Genomic DNA, 17,182 nt, shown 5'->3' with positions numbered 1-17,182 from the left:
GCCCATTTCACACGATACTGTTTTGGAGAGTGAGAGACCTTTTGTTGCAGAGATCGTTGCACCGGTTCAGCAGGTCATACCAGGAATAGAAAGTAGAGAAATGGGCATACAAACTGCTCCCACGCCGACCAGGTACGACGTTGAGCTGCAGTCAGGAACTGTTACGACAGTACATGGTTCACAGACGGACGATTTCTTGCGACCTGTTGTTCCGGTAGATGATGTGAGTGTACAGCTGGAACAGGCGGTCGGGCCAGCCGGAAGGAATAAAAAGTTCCAGGTCGATATCCAGGCTGTTCCGTACGATCGATCGGTGGACAGTGGAGAACCTATTCGTCTAGATGTAATTGCCCCAGTGCAACGAGTGTTGGCTCAAGTGGAGGACGCCAGTGTCCAGGCTCGCATAACGCCAAAACTGTCGGATGTCTCTCTACAATGTGGTACAGTGACGAACACGTGTGGCTCGCAAACAGCTGAGATAGAGAAGCCTTTGGTGGCTGTTGAAGAGTCGGCTGTAGAGTATAGAATTTCATCCCCACCACCTGGAGTAAATAAGAAACTGCAATTCTCGGCCTATTCTGAACCGCACGACATCTGTGTTGGCAGCGACATCCCCATTCAGATTGACGTTAGGGCTCCTGTGAAACAAGTGCCGGAATCGGTGGCGAAAGATAGCTTTGGAGTACAAGTCGTTATCTCGGCAGATCTGTACGATGTGGAGACGCAAGCTGGGCACGTGACAGACGTTGGAAGTACACAAACGGAAGGCCCCACAATACCCATCATGGATGAGGCTGAGGTTCAGTATCAAGCGTTTACAATCACTTCTGGCCTTAACAAAAAGCTTCAGGTTCGCGTAAGCCCAATTCAGGTGGAAGCATCCGTACAAAAAGACGGATCACCAGTTGGTACTCGGTCATTTGGTGCTCAAACGGCAGAAGATTTGATCGATTCAAAAGTCTCCTTTGTGAGACGGGCAGCTGGCCAGGACTATACTACGAACACCGAAGATACTCTGACAGTAGTGGCACTCCCGATGGAGCAGACAGTGAGAACGGAACCAGAGAAATCTGACGTAAGCACTCAGTGTGGTATACGAACTGAGACAAGCGTCACACAGACCAGTGTCTTGAGTACGCGCACCAGATCAGTGGCAACGGATGAACCCTTGTCGATTGAGGTGGTTGCCCCAGTAAGTCAAGAAGATCGGACAAGAAAGTATGACGTCAGCGTGCAACTTGGTGTCAGAACACAAGTCGCTTTGACCCAAACCGAGCCTTTGGCACCTGATGCCGTCGATTGTGCGGTTACCACAGTAACTTATCACGAGGGACCCTCACGAAACAAAAAGCTGCAAGTGAGCACCGACATACCGCACCTCGATGTCTCCATACAAACAGAACCAAGAGAGCCACTTCTTTCTGACGTGCAAACTCAAACCATTGTGCAGGATGAAGAGATGACCCAAACAACCGTATCCTACATGGACACCGTGAGGAAAGAGAGTCAAGGCTTTAGACTTCATCCAGCTATTCCGCTTGTCGAGAGCATCACAGAATTTGCTACCCCACATCGAAATAAAAAGTGTCAGATCAATTTGGTGAGTTCAGAAGGCACGAAACCCATGACCTCCAATAAAAAATTACAGGCTAGGGTCATTCAGTTGGATTCTGAGTGTCAGTTTGAGAGTAGACCTATTGTATCAGAGATAACCCAACCGGTTCCTGCTGCTCGAGTTGAAGCGGAGGCACAAGTCGGGCCAGTACAGCATAACAAAAAGTTGCAAGCTTCAGGGGTGCTGTCAACCGACTCAGTGGGCTTTGCTCCAGCTTCCCATTTGGATGCATTCACCATGACAGTGCTGCAACCGGGTTTCGACGCATGGACCCAGATCGAAGAGCCCGTCCGAACGGAACCTGAGGTACAGGTATTACAACTCGCTGGCCAGTTTGCCACACCGTCAGACAGAAGGGATTGTGCTATGCAAACCACCCTCAGCCTGACAAGCGACGTCATGGTCGACACAGTTCCAACCAAATATGTCACGCAGATCATACAAGCCGAGGCGGAGCCCAGCCAAGAGTCGTCATTTTTCCGCACACAGTTGATAACCAGTTTTTCGGAGAAGGTAGAAGCTGAGCCCACCAAAGCCGACGTCACACATGTTTCATTCAGTCAACTTCCGCCACAACCGATCGAGCTAACGCCCAAAGTTGAGCATACTGCTTATGTTAGTAAAACCATTCAACTAAGTGTTCCCAGAGCCGATAATTCGCTGCAGACGGATCTAATGACTGCGAGTAAGCATTCACCTGTTCAGACACGTCACGTTCGCATTCAAAAAGGCAGTTCATGGTTGTTCTCACGCCAACAAGACACAGGTATTCAGGTGGATCTTACCGAAGTTGGACAGGAAAGTCCTCTGTACGTAAGACCAGTGCAAGCAGCGACGCGTTCAGAAGTTGTGGATACCACAGAATGCTATGTATCTTCACGATACGGGAGCATGACATCCCCGACAGGCTCAGTGCGTGGTTCAGTCCTCGGAGGCCGATACATGAGGCCCAACGTGGTCAGTTGGGGAGTCCAGTGTACCCCGCACACACTGACTGGTGTGACACAGACTGCCGACCTGCTGAAATATGAAACCGGCTCAGAGATATCTGGTGATGCGGTAAGTATCAAGGAAGATGTGAAACAATCCAAAGGTGTAGCAACTATTGGCGTGCAAACGAACATCGAAGATGAATACTTGATCAAACGAGTGGTCACAACCGTCGCACGTCGTTCCGGTATTCAGTCCTACCGCCACAACGCCCCGGTTATCAAACAGTTACGTGGACGTGGCCGCACCCCTCTGCTTTCATCAAGTTTACCGAGCAATTTGGACGGACAGTTCATTGAAGATGATGATGAACAACTAGCCGGAGTACCGGTAACAACAAAGAAGGTTACCACAACCTACCTGGATGGTACTCAGAAGGTGGTTCGTGAAGAGTTGCTTACCGAAGAAGTCCAAAGTCGTGCGCGGTCGCTTGATTCCAGAATTGCCACCCATTTGCACCTCAGCGAACAAGATATGTACGAAGCAGATGTATTTGATCTACCTGATGAAACAGATCTCCAAGCAGATGCCGAACATTGTTTCAATAATCTCCTGAATATCTGGAGTGTCCCGTACTTACTCACCAGAATAAGGCGTCGTGGAGGATCGCTCAGTGTGGACAGAGACTTGGCCACAACGGTGGGCACCGGAAGACCAACGCGTCTCGTTGGTGCAAAAACTCAGTACACATCTACAGGAAGCCTACTTCTGTCTCAGACTGGAAACACACGCACCGCGGAGACACAGACATTCGGTTTTGTGGGCGCGAACCGGCCACCACACAAAAATAAGCGTATCCAACGCGGACCCAGTTGTATTAGCTGGTCACCAAGTCAGACGACCGTGGCAGTCGTGGAGCCATCACCACCAACTGATGAAAGTTCACCTGTTTCCGCACCGGGAAGACAAACGAGATCTACACAACCACAACAACAGCACGAACAAACTCAACAGGTTGGTTTCACCACAACCTATACAGAAGTGCATCGTGAACACTCCTCATCATTCGCATCAGCCGTAGAGGACTATGTTTGTCCAAAATGTGGGACGCACGCACACATTCCACAGTTTGGTACAATGTCCACCACCCAATCACAGTCATTACCAATTACACAACTTCGGAATGCGCTGAGTCAAACTCGATCAAGTGGCTATTACACTTTGGAAAATGCAGGTCTGACACTACCGGTCTACATAGGGGATGAGGAATTGATGCGTATCAATCCGAACCAAGAAGTTGTCGAGCATCCCCAGGTCTCCGTGATCACTTGGTGCCCAGGAGATGATACTGAGCGATCGGACGTGGGATCGCCGTCCACAACACACGATGAAGTCTGGGTAGATAGTCCTGGGAAACTTTTGGAAATGCAGGTGACAGGTGTTACTGTGCCGGGCACCAATAAGGTTATCAGCGCGGCTGAGGCATTCTATCGTGGAATCTTACGTGTTGTATACTGGGACTACACAAAGGTTGATCCGAGACAAACATCCGGTGACATGGGTGTTGCCATTCCGCTTGTGGATGCAGTGCTATCGGACGCTGTTAAATTGGCACCAGAATCACGTCGTGACAAACCATCTCGTGAGCAGACAACGGACGATCAAAGTACGTCGACGTTGGATGCGCATGTTGTATGGACCACACCGGAAAGGCATCGAACTCGATATTTGGTGCATTCCATCCGACCCGAAGTAGAGCGCCAAGAAGTGGGTAGCAGGACCGTTAGCGATGCATACACCGTGGCAGCTGCTATACGTGCCGGCTACATCGATCGCGACAGCGGGCTCCTGGTGGTCAGAAATCCGCCTACAACTGGTCTTTCATCGTCCGCGATGCATCAGTATCCATATGGCACAGAAGAGTCATCACCCGATGATGAACAAACCGAAACCCTGTCGGTCCAAGAAGCAATGCGACGGGGCATTCTTCAAGCTGAACTGATTGAAACCGATTCCCCTTATCAAACACGCTCGGAAGGTCAGCTGCGAACACTTCCTTTGTACTCACCCCAAGATATGCCACAAGACATGGATATCTAGTACATTCCACACCAGATGCTACTTTGTATCGAGAACATATAAACATTCCCATTAGTATCATCACACCAACCACTAATACCGCCACCAGTGTTTTTTTTCGATAGCTTTACAGTTGCCTCCGTTTTCGCAAACATTACCAAGATACTGCTTCACTCTGGGCAAAATCATCCGCCCCCTCCTTTGTGTGTGTATTGTTTCGATTCCCGAGCTGAATTTAATCTATACAGCCTAGTTCTCATGGTCCCCGTTGACTGACTGAATTGTTAAGTGAGTTATTAGTTCTTTGAAATCACGTTTTCTTTTCGGACAGAGATGCTTCCTTGTTTGTTTGGACAAAAGAACACTCACGCTTGTGATCACGACACCTTCCGACGCTACTAGGATCAGTGATGTAACCTTATAATTATACTTATTATAATTATCTGGGCTTCTAAGTGACACTCATCACATTTTATGTTACGATTATAAAACGAATTGTTGTAATTTTTCTTGACCTCGTCCGAATAATGCCTAATCCACTCGAATACACTGAGCACAGGGGCAGATAATACGCAAAAAACATTATATATATATATATATATACCACAGAGAGACCTGCTGTGTAAGATAAAGACCTCTCAGCCTAGCTGCCATGCTATCCGAAGGAAGCCCGAGGACTGGGATACTGCCAGGTTGCCCAAGCCTAGACAGGGGAGGCCTAGAGGCAGTGATCGGGTTCGAACCAAGGACGTTCAGGTTGGTAAGTTTGCGCTCTAACCACTTGTTCCATCTCCGTCGGTCGTCGTCTACCGTGTTTTCGTGGCAGCATGCACCCGAGTTCATCAAACACGGGACTTTCGAACCGTCAAATCAGTTGCCACTGCTATTGAGCTGGACGTTTATATCACGTGAACTATCTTTCCAACATGCAGTGAACCTTGGTACTAGCAAACACTAATCACTTCGAAAACATTTAAAAGGAAAACCAGAATAGAGTCCACTTTACCATCAGCGATGAGGTGGTTTTGGTCCATATCAGTTGTACTCTTGCATGCCGGTGTGCCAATCACTTCAACACATTTGATAGAACATCTCCACCGTACTGGTTCAGGTCAGCGTTATCAGGTTGACTTTGTGTAAACCAAGTGATTGAGCGGTTTGTCTGCTTTCTCACGGCAAATACAATGAAACCCCGGGACAAGTGACATCCATCAGGCGGGTTTTCCTTTCCATTCCATTCCATATTCAGATACTTAAGGTCGATCAGCAATAAGAGCGGGTGCACGAACGAACGTCGTTGGTACATCTTCTTCCGGTAACAATATCATAAGATGGGGTTACGTTTAATATTAGAACCTTTCCATGGAACCGTAGTCAGATTTTGGCCAGTTCTTCAGTGACTATTGTGGGACTGTCTCCCTGTTGTCCTTTTGGATCCCTACTTGGTGTAGTGAGTGCATGTATGAGGATGACAGGAGATTTAATTTATTTCCACAGCTATTTTAAAAGGACGACCTAGTCCAATATTGTTATTGATTTTTTGGACTTGCCGTTATGCGAACCTGTCAGCTCAGCCCGTTTTGCAATTGTCTTGTTCAGGCAAGTAAGTACCAAGAATGTCTAGACGTAATACACTACTCTTCGGCAACCCACGATCGGTTTCGCCTCTTTTGGGGCATCAACCTTATGTTCTACTTGGACCTAAATTGCACGAAATTAATGGAATACACTCATCTGCAAACTAATTTGGTTTTTCGAGAGACTCACCTGAAACTCAGCTGAAAATCTCGTTTGTGCTGTTTCCAGGCAACCGAATGTACTGCACCAGGCCACCTCATGTTTCAGTTGCTACGGTAACGGAGATATCGCGGTACATGTATATTCTTGATACACTACTCATAAGGTTGCTAAAAATTCTTCGACGAAGGTGGTTGTAGGTTGTCGAAGAGTTTTCAGCAATCTTAAGAAGAATGATTTCTATCAATGGAAAAGTGTGGACTAACTATAAACATAAGAAGCCAAAAGAGAACAAGTACATTCAGTTGCTTGAAAACATCGTAAACGAGTGATTCAGCCGGTTCTCAGGTGCGTCTCCCGAAAAACCCAATTCGCGAATCAGTGTATTTCACCACATAGAATCGCCTTTTTTTACATAACCGTTGTAGTTCTATGGAGAGCTTTTATTCGCTCGGCAATGGGAAAAAAGCACAGATTAATTAGTGGGTTCATCCACCGTCTACTGAGCAGCGTGAAAGACAGAGATATCATAGGCAGCATTTCTGATCGCCCAAGTTAGGAGCGTTTCCATACGGCTTCTTTTTTCCGACCAAGTTGTTGCGTCACTTCCACCAGAATGCGACAAATTGGCAGGCTGGGACCATAGAATGACCACTTTTCATTGGACCGGTGAGTCGTATTCGACGGAGTCCGCCTTTGAAGCACGCCTAGTGGGTTTGTAGCGTCAGTATATTTCCTTTGTATGGGATAAGTTCGAAGTATTACACCACAGATTTTTTCAAATTCATACGTCAGCTCCGTAGTTAGTTGGGATAGACGTAAAACTTTTTATGGATTGCCATGACTGACTGACTAATTGCCGGTATGTTTTTGAGTGCCATCGGATTTCCCCCACTTTCTGCTTACTTTTCTCTGTATGAAGAAGCTACGAAAACGGTTCTTCATTTACCGTGAAAAATTCGAAAGGATTTACGTATCTTCCGACTCATGGCTGAGCTGATTTCGGCTGATGACAGCCGGCTCCACGGTTGATATTTCGTTGTACAAAGCCTGGTTTGCTAACTCAAATGGTTTATTGTCCCTATTTAAGTTCTTGTCTAAACAAGCATGGTCGTAGTAGGGTCATTCTAACGACATGTTGTGGACATATCCAGCAGTTACCTGACAGAACTCACCTATATTTCTGAACAGGACATGGCGAATATGCTTAATCTACCTATTGGTTCATTGCAAACTAAATTAGTTTTCATTCATTCAGCTGTAACACCCTTTCGGTGCCTAGCTGCCATGCTACCCAAAGAGAGCACGAGGGCTGGGATACTGTCGGGTTGCCCAAGCCTAGACAGGAGAAGTCGAGAGGCAGAGGTCGGGTTCGAACCAGGGACCTTCCGGTCAGTAAATTCTTGCTCTAACCACTTGAGCCACCTCACCCCCAGCTAAGTGACTAATCGCACTTGAATCTAGTTCGCGTCGACCTAGCTTGGCGGTGAATTGGCCTGACATATATTAGTGGTGAACTGGCCCAGGTTGAAGTGGCTGCGATCAATTGGGCGATCCCAATATGTACGACGCGGTTCACTCCAGCTGAGTCGTTGGCACAGCACCCCATGTTGGTGGCCTCGTAAGGCCTCACAGGCCTAGGGATCATAGCGTCAGTATCGCAACGGAAACGCTCCAACACCCCACCGAGCAATCTGTTGACCTTTGATTTTGGAACCGGAATCGATTACGCCCATGGCAACCAAGTGAGGGACGAAAGCAACACACAGCAGACCATTGAGCTGGTCAATTAACATCTGAGGACACGTTATGGTTAGTAATAGGATGAACTTACAGGAGAACTCATCAGACCCGTGCATTTACACATGAGATAGAGTAGAAAGGTGGGAAAGCAGTGATCCATTTCACGGATTACACTCGTAAGGCACTTCAGGCTTCTGCATCCGCTGGAAGCTAGAATCACCAGTGGTATCATGGCTAGGTATTACCAGTTGTCCCGGCTATTTTTGCAAGTACTTGCGTTCTGTCATCACTCGAACTGGATGAATGTAGCGGCTTGTCATTGCAATCGTTTTGTTCTGGCCCACCCATTATGTTACTCGGTGACGTGAAACGATTGTTTGTTCAAGTGATATCCATTCGGGTGGTATCCAGGTGTTTCAGTCACACCCTAATTTCCCCATCCTACACCTTTTCACAATCAAACAAGTGGATGATCACGTGGACCGTATGAGTACTGGTAGCGCCAAAGTGATTGTGAATCGTTGCACAAGGAGCCAATCAACTTCGACTAAGTGATGTGAATTCGCTTCTGAATAGCACTCTCTCCTGTCCGAGTGCGAGTTAGTCACAGTGCTGGTGGGGTCTAGCGTTCAGCTGCTGACCGGGAGGTCGTAGGTTCGAAACCCTTGCACTTCTGACAATTCCCAGTAAATCATATGCTGACTGAGTATGTAACTAGTTGACATAAAGTTGTTCGTTCATTTGTTATCTTAGTATCGCGTGGCCTATCAGCTAATAACCAATGTAGTTATCTGTTACGCAAAAATATGCCAAACTAAGCTACCAGGTTTGTGGAGTTTGAAACATTGTCAAGAGGACCGAGTGAAGGCTTTGTCTTCAACGCAAGTTTATGGAGAACTTTCGAGGAGCTTCCACACAATAAGTAACGTCCTCAACCCTCTCATCGATGAAATGATGAGACCCAATATTGGAATTTTTACTGGCGGGAATCTTAGAGGCTTTGAGATGAAGGCCAGACGTATGCTCCGTCGAGTAGACTGTCCATCACCTAACCGTCTTTGCGCACGTGCCTTGAACCTTCAAAATGCAAACTCGGAACGTGCAATCTCTGAACAAATCCCTTACATTCCAAGGGGGCACTGGAGAATTGTGCGTACCTTGATAGTTGTATTACCTCTGACGGGAATGTCTGAGGAAGTAAGTGCACGAATTTCAAGAGTTTGAAACACGTTTGGTAATTTGTTTCACTTGTGGCATCGAAATGGCATACCAGTGGGTCCCAAGAGCCACGTCTGCCAGGTCACAGTAAGGTATGTATTGCTGTGTGGTTGCGAGACACGGCCTCCGTGGAGAAATGATGTGAGGAATCTTTAGGTTTCTGACCATCGATGTATCAGAAACGCTGCTGGCGCCGGATGTGGTCGACAAATTCACAACAAGACAACTAGGAAACGGGTGTTGGATCGTGCAGCAGGCACATCGATCGCGGAAAGATCCAGAATGATGTGAGGAATCTTTAGGTTTCTGACCATCGATGTATCAGAAACGCTGCTGGCGCCGGATGTGGTCGACAAATTCACAACAAGACAACTAGGAAACGGGTGTTGGATCGTGCAGCAGGCACATCGATCGCGGAAAAGATCCAGTACCATCAATGTAGCGATGGAAAAAGGTGACAGAACCACTGAAAAGAACCACTAAAAAGTTTTGAACCAGATAAATTGTTTGCCAAACACCTCTCTATCAGAAAGCCACTGAAGGAGATGATACCACTGCTGCAGAAAACAATCAAATACACCGTTTTACTTTTTTTTATCGATTGCTGTTATAACCAAGTGCGCCACGGACTCCACTACTTCTAGAGTAAGCTAGTTGGTGCAGATGACTGCTTCCTAAAACGAGAGATAATCAAACAGTTTAGATGAGCGCTGTCTATCATTACTTGTGATATGTCCTTTCAGACGAATTTTTAGATGACTCATGAAGTTATTGTTTAGATCTTTCGACGCTGATGCTCTTTTACAAAATCGATTTTATTCTCCCTGATTACCGACAATAATTTATTTATTCAAGAACCATACATCCAGTTAAGATTAGTTCTTTGACAAAAACAGGTCCAAACAATCGTCGATCGCGTCAAAACGCGTGAGGGGTGACAGCGTGAATGAATGATAACAATCGAGGACGACTGATTTTGTTTGCCACATCAACATTTTTTGGGAATTTGGTCAAGTAATTGTCTCACTATCTCCAAGATATATCAGGGCCATGAGTTGGGAATTTTACAAATACCAGAGATAACGCAAAGGTGCGTGGCACTGTAAAAACTACCGAATAAGGGTTGTGTCCTGATAGGGACTCGTCACGTGGCTGCAACAAGATTCAGTCACATAGAACCCAGAATGACCATTCGCTAGCGGTTAGATTTCTAGAAACATTTGATGGAGGTACTTCATCAAGCAGTGAGATTGCTAATCACTTGGTCTTGGGGTTGGGAGTACAAAGTCTGAATTTCAGGCGGTCGAATCCTAGTGGGTCCCATTTAGGACGAAACGCGTGCAGTTTTTCCAAGACCGAAAACCTTATAATGGTCAAAAACGTTTTATTGTCACCGTGTTTCAATTGAACGATGGATAGATTGTTGATCCGTCGGCTTGCCTTGATTATTATCGGATAGTCGTACCCATCCGGTCAGCTTGTTTGAGGCAGTGATATCCGATTAGTGTGATTGTGCATCTGTGTTTTAGCTCTTCCGTCTGTCCTACTTTGGGAGAGGGAAACCATTCAATTTCGTCTCCGCTGTATTTTTCCGATGATGAGAAACGTAGCATTAATAAGGCTTGGGAGCAGCGCAACTGGCTCTAATGCTTGTAAAACCGTCATTCCCGCATTCGAAGCTAAACCGCAGTCTGATTACTTTATTGCCAACTGAAGTGATGCGATCACCAGCATACAGTTCATCATCTCATGACCATTTGCTATCGGCCTTTTGAACACCACCCAGACTGTACATGAGAACTGAGGTCAGTAAACCCACTAAGGGTAGCTCGCTTTGCTTGCTTTCATTCGAGAAATGAACCAGAAACCAGATTTACCAGGACACATTACGTCTCTCAAGTGCTACCACGTCAGCCATAGACCTGTGTACTCTTTCCTTCTCCCCTCTTATACTAGTACCCATGAATTTATCTGATCATGCACATGAATCATACTTAGTTCCATATAACTTATTGATCTAAACAACCACAGAAAACGGGTGGTTTCGTTACCTTCATCCTTTTTTGAGACATCCATGGGTAGCAAAACCAGGCCGGGTCGAAGGTCAGAGACACTCATACTCACACCAATTATAACTTATTGATCTAAACAACCACAGAAAACGGGTGGTTTCGTTACCTTCATCCTTTTTTGAGACATCCATGGGTAGCAAAACCAGGCCGGGTCGAAGGTCAGAGACACTCATACTCACACCAATATTGAGGAATGAATCCAAATATTGACTTATGCGAGACATCATCGAACTGCTTGTTCAGAACTCCCAAACCATTACGCCAAGTAAGCTGATGAATTTCCTCGACTTCGACACCGACTAGAGTCCTTACACTTCGGAATTTCAGAAGAAAAAGTCACAGTGGAACCCTGCCGAATTTTACCGTTAGTTTGACTGAGGAAACCAACTGAACTACGAACGTTTCTCCACCAGCTGAGATCACCAGCACGTTGCTGCATGCTGGTGCGCCATCCGTTGTGTTGACTAGCAGTGCTCGTGTGATGGGATGCATGAAGCTGGTTGAGACCGACCTTCGGCTATGATTGGTTGCTTGGTCTAACAGCTTTATTGACCGGCTCCTCAGCTCGCGCTCCCATTGGTTGATGCTCACGTGCTCTGAGCACAGCCTGTCCATTTCCCACCTGTTAGACGATGCCCAGAACTATCATCGATGATATGTTTACAAGTTGTATAGGTCCTTATCACTGGGTTTGGTCAGGGATTAGCCACTAGTTTTTGATGCGCGCTGTTGTTAATCTAAAGGGGCTTAGCCTGTGACGTGATTGTTCTTCGGCAGGAGGAGAACGTTTTTTAAATCAAAACTTTTAGGAGGACAAGTATATTTACAGAAAGCCTTTCACATGTGATAACAAGAAATGACACGCTGAGCTCCGAAGTTGGTCCCAGTTCAGACGGCTGGTCATATAGACAATCAAACTGAACTCAAGGTCAGTTTGAATAACACAGGGATGAGGACGAGTCTATGGGATATTTTATAGCCACAGCCGTTCCGGTCGACCAAATCGCTTGCAGGAACTTCAGCGCCGGAATTCTCTTTGAAGGTCTGCAGCCCGCCGGACTAACTGATTTCACGAAACCTACTACGAATTACAAGTAGTCGAACAAAATTGTGGAAACACTCCTTGTTTGCACAACGCTTCAGATGTTTGTTAGATGGAGAGATCGATGCTTGTTGCCAGAAGTTTCTTCCGCAAAAAGAGATACCAGTGAGCAGAAATTTCTCAATATCCGGCTTTCAGAAATGGTTTGCGAAAATGATGAAGACGCCGTATAACGCATTCATGAATTTTCCTCACTTTTTGCTCCTTTGATGCTGATTTGATTTGGGGTGATATCACGGAGTATGAAAAGGTTATAATTCATATTAACGAATTTGGAGACCAGAATTTCTAATTTATGGTCCCATCAAAATCTTGGCCTTGTCTGTGAAACTCTTGTGCTTGTGTGTTGTTAGACTGATAACTGTTAACAATGTTATCGGCGACCGGTGTGCCGGTAGGGGATAGCAGTTTTATGAAGTCTTAGCGTGCAAAGCGGTGAACAGTTGTTCCACTACGTTTATTACTCGTAATGGGCACGGGGTTTGATTAAAGTGATCGTGGAAGGACGTGTGCAGAACTCTTCAAGCAATGGTGAATGTATGTTTTTCTGGGTATAGAACCTCCCACAGCTAGTTGGAAAGACATAATTTCACAGTTTCTAAGCCTTAGGGGCGTCACTGACCGGAAAATTCTAAATGATGAGTTAGTCAGTCAACATATCCGATGCAGTTGCCCGATCATCGTTCAAGACAGAGGACGAATGCGCTGGCCCTTTGGGAAGTGATTTCGTAAGTGCGTTCGGTCTTCGCTGGACACCCATCTCGCATATTTATGGCACAAATTTTGGTACGCTATAGCATCGGTTCATCGGTTCTCCATTTCGGCGTGCATCAGCCGAAACAATTGAAAGAGGATACAGAGGGGACCAGAAGATTTCTCACCGTTACCATTCGACCTTGAAGTTTGACTGGATACAGGGGGCGAATTGCGCGGTTTTTTCAAGGTAAAAGGCCTCGAGATCAAACGTTTGTTGATAGCAGCACAAACTACACCGGTCGATAAATTAAAGGGCTTTTGCCTATGACTCCTATCCACTTCAAGCCTCCAAAGTGATTTGGGAGCTCTGTCGAAACGATACTCCAGCTGAGTTGAAGCATGTGCGAGCAAGTTGGCCCTGTTCGCTTGAGGTATGTTGTTTTGTGCATACCAAACGGAGTGATGGCATAATGTGGAGTAGAGAGCTAGGTGATCTAAGGACTGATACTGCTCGAAGATTTCTGATCAAACTTGCCAGGTCTGTCGGAAGCCTATTCAACCGGTTTTGAGTCGGTGTGTCTTTTCCAAATGCTCCGCCATTAAATATATCGCGTATATTGCGGAGCAATCGAGAAGAATGCGCTGTCGGAGTTGAAGACTGTGAAGACTGGTTTCTTGGTTTCTTAAGACAGCATTATTTTGCGAAGCGTTTTGAGGGATCCACAAAACCTTTTACTGACGCATCCCTAACCAGCAGGTCTGAGTGTGCTGTAAGTACCTGGTAGACAGTGCTGTTGTTTGTAGTAGGAAACGACACATGAACTCGATGGAAACAAATTGCAGGCGAGCAAATGGCGGCGAAATTTTATTCGAAAGTCCATGGTGCCCGTGAAAGCCATAGACTACGATGTAGCCCAGCAGATGGGACAACCTGTTCACAATACTGTTGACGCGCTGTGGAAATGAACAGAAATTTACCTTGGCCAGAGTTTCCAGTGTTGACTTGGCTAGTTAAGAAAACTAACGAGGCTCTCTTTGGTGGTGTACCTGAAAGATGAGTGCGGCAGAGGGGCGATGAATATACGTATAACGAGCCATTGAACTTGAAGGCATTCAGTGCGTTAGGGATGCTCGCAACCTGGACTCATAGAAGATGGATGCCATTCTTTTGGGCTCGAGATGGTACCACTCAGTGACAGCGGTCGGTAACTCAGCATTTATAAAGATCTGTAACAATGTATTCTTTGGGACACTATTTAGGACACGAATACCTAACCGCGCAAAATTTGTATCTGTTACCTCTAAACCTCAGCACGACGGAGGGGTACATACGGCGCAAGCACCTTGGGCAGATAGACGTCAAGTAGGAACATTTGGACTGACTCAAATGTTTGATTGGTAGACAGGTCAACTGCAACCGAAGTCAACATCCATGTGAAATGGACACTATTTAGGACACGAATACCTAACCGCGCAAAATTTGTGTCTGTTACCTCTAAACCTCAGCACGACGGAGGGGTACATACGGCGCAAGCACCTTGGGCGTAAGGTGCAGATAGACTTCAAGTAGGAACATCTGGACTGACTCAAATGTTTGATTGATAGACAAGTCAGCTGCAGCCAAAGTCAACATCCATGTGAAATGCAGATTGCCATGCACAATGTTCCCATGTATACGTGCTTATTCAGATGAATAATTCTTTCACAATACGATTAGATTGAATCGAAGCAGTGAAAACTGGAAATCATAGAGTTCGTATGCCATAACCGTTTTCCATACACCGGCACAACTCTGCACTGTGTTGCTGTAGGTTCAGTTGTTTGGTTCCTTCGATCGGCGTGCTAGCATGTTCATTAAGCTTCGGTTAGCATACTGGCTTTGAAGTTCTAGATAGCAACAGTCTCCAAGTTGTCTTTGCTGCATTCGTCCACGTCAACTATTGTTTCTCCGATAACACGACCCCCATTCGTCAGGCTAACATTAGAAACCCTCAGCTCTACGCCCCAGAGGAGTCCCATTAGAGGTACGTACGTCTAATCGGTCGGGTCCGTTCGCAGTGATGTGCCGAAAATAATGAACCTACTACCTCTGTTTTTACTAGTGTAATTGTGTGGGGCATGCGAGTAGTCCGTGGTTGTGTCGAGGTTCCGCCGCGCGTGTGATGGAAGGTGCAGTTTGCTGCGGAATTTGAGGAAATTCTTTGCGGCGCCCGTTTACAATTGCGTAATAGCCAATAGGTATCCAAGAATTTTCAAGGAGAAGCGCGATGACATTCGGTGAATACGAAACTTTTACTTTCCTGTCCAGTAACTTGTTACCGCCTAGTTAGTTTTTGCTAGTAAATGACTTGGTGGCGAGTTTCTCCTCATTTCATTTGGCACCATGACCATGATATGGATGAGGATCCCATGGCCACAACCTGTTGATGATGGGGTATGTGCGGACCTTTCTGAAGAGCTATGAAGATGTTACGGAGGCGGCTGAATTAGGGAGCGACCGGGGCAAGTTGATGACACTAGAGACGCTCCTCAGAGCTCGGGTAAAGACGGGGCCAGAAGGGACTCTGGGAAGTTGGATTGGGACAACACAAAAAAGCCTTCAAGCGGAGTTTGACTCACTGACTGACCGCCAGGATGTAATGAGGCGGTTCAAGGCGATCAGGATGGGACTGTGATCCGACCCGACCGTTTTCTTCGCCAGACTGCAGAAGTGGCTAGGCGGCTACCTGCTAGGACTGGATAATGTGTCGCGCCGGCAGTTGCTGTCTAACCAATTCATCGAAGGTGTGCAGCTGAGGCTTGGTACCCAGTTACGGTTGGCAAGACCAATTGACCAGTTGAGTGCGGAATGGCCGGTGCAGCTGGCAAGAGGTTCTGTACACCCGACGTTGGCCAAGTCGCAGTCTCAGGAGAAGAGGGAGGGTTCATCAGCGTAGGGTCCGAAGGACAAAATAGACTGATTGATCAAACGGCTTGCATTCATTTACGCAGAATCGTGGGGAAACGCTCAAACGAGCAGGTTCTACAACTGTGGAACGCTCAGCTACTTGGGGAGTCAATGCAGGACCACGTTTAAAGAATATCGCTTTGGGTTTCCCAGGTGTGTTGCGCTTAGGGCTGCAAAACAGGCTACGATGCAGGCCGTTATCTAGATAGACGGCGACATGTTGGTCCGGGCAGATTGACCCAGACATAGAATGGACAATCCTGGGGCGTAAACTCCGTGGTGGACCTTAATCAGGGCAAACAGACGGCAAGGTAAAGCTTGTGCGTTAGCGCCAAAATCTCTCCCTCAAGGAACTTTTACTCCAGACCCCGCTCCAGCAGTAACATTTGTGAGTCTCTACAGTTTCAGTGTACACCATGATTATGGGGTTCCCGCCACCATTTATCCGTACTCCGTCCGTCAAAGCCAAAAGACCCGAGCAAACCGAGCTACTACGGAACGAAAAAAACTCGCAGGCAAGAAGCACCCCCAGAAACCACAAAGACAGGAAACAGAAAACACCGCTCCAGAGGCCCCTTTGGAGGCTTGGACTCAGACGCAAACCCGGTGCACAAATATTAAGTCTTCTAACCACCCTGGTCAATCAACTTTCGGCCCTCACCCTCGGAGGCAGCAGAGACAGCGTTGAAATGCTTGTCCACAAACCGCCTCAGCTTTTCAACAAACTCAACGATGATAAAAAGTCAGCTTGCATTGAACAACAGTCCCTAATCGCACTCACAGAGACCTGGCACACACCAGATGTCTCTCACGAGGAGATCTAGATAGACGGTCACTCTATTTTTCGAGCTGACTCAAAACGAGGGAGGGCTGGTGGGGTTGCTCTGTACTTACATGCGGCCCTACCAATCCCGATTGTCCTCGCTGACACCACCCCTGCACCCTTCTGCGATGCACTGTGGGCCAAATCCCGCTGCGCGGGTCCGATTCTCTCCTTCTCGGTGTGGTCTACCGTAGCCCTTCGAGTCCCCCTGAAGATGACC

General features: G+C 46.8%; 2 protein-coding genes across 2 annotated transcripts in view; one reads left to right on the top strand and one right to left on the bottom strand.

Moving 5' to 3' along the window:
• The window catches only part of T265_11024 (hypothetical protein), a gene marked incomplete at both ends in the record, with an annotated part of 101,697 nt that overhangs the window by 43,679 nt on the left and 40,836 nt on the right, over positions 1-17,182 (top strand). The window contains 2 exons of the mRNA XM_009177564.1: positions 51-4,644; positions 13,506-13,623. Coding sequence (XP_009175828.1) covers positions 51-4,644; position 13,506 — 4,595 coding nt within the window. The remainder of the gene's footprint in view (positions 1-50; positions 4,645-13,505; positions 13,624-17,182) is intronic.
• T265_11025 (hypothetical protein) overlaps positions 1-17,182 on the bottom strand; it is a gene marked incomplete at both ends in the record, with an annotated part of 84,741 nt that overhangs the window by 53,838 nt on the left and 13,721 nt on the right. The window lies entirely within an intron of this gene.

This window comes from Opisthorchis viverrini (assembly GCF_000715545.1).
Source record: "Opisthorchis viverrini unplaced genomic scaffold opera_v5_439, whole genome shotgun sequence".
NCBI classification, from domain to species: domain Eukaryota; kingdom Metazoa; phylum Platyhelminthes; class Trematoda; order Opisthorchiida; family Opisthorchiidae; genus Opisthorchis; species Opisthorchis viverrini.
Note: the sequence above shows the minus strand (reverse complement) of the source record. Positions and strands in the feature narration are given on the sequence as shown.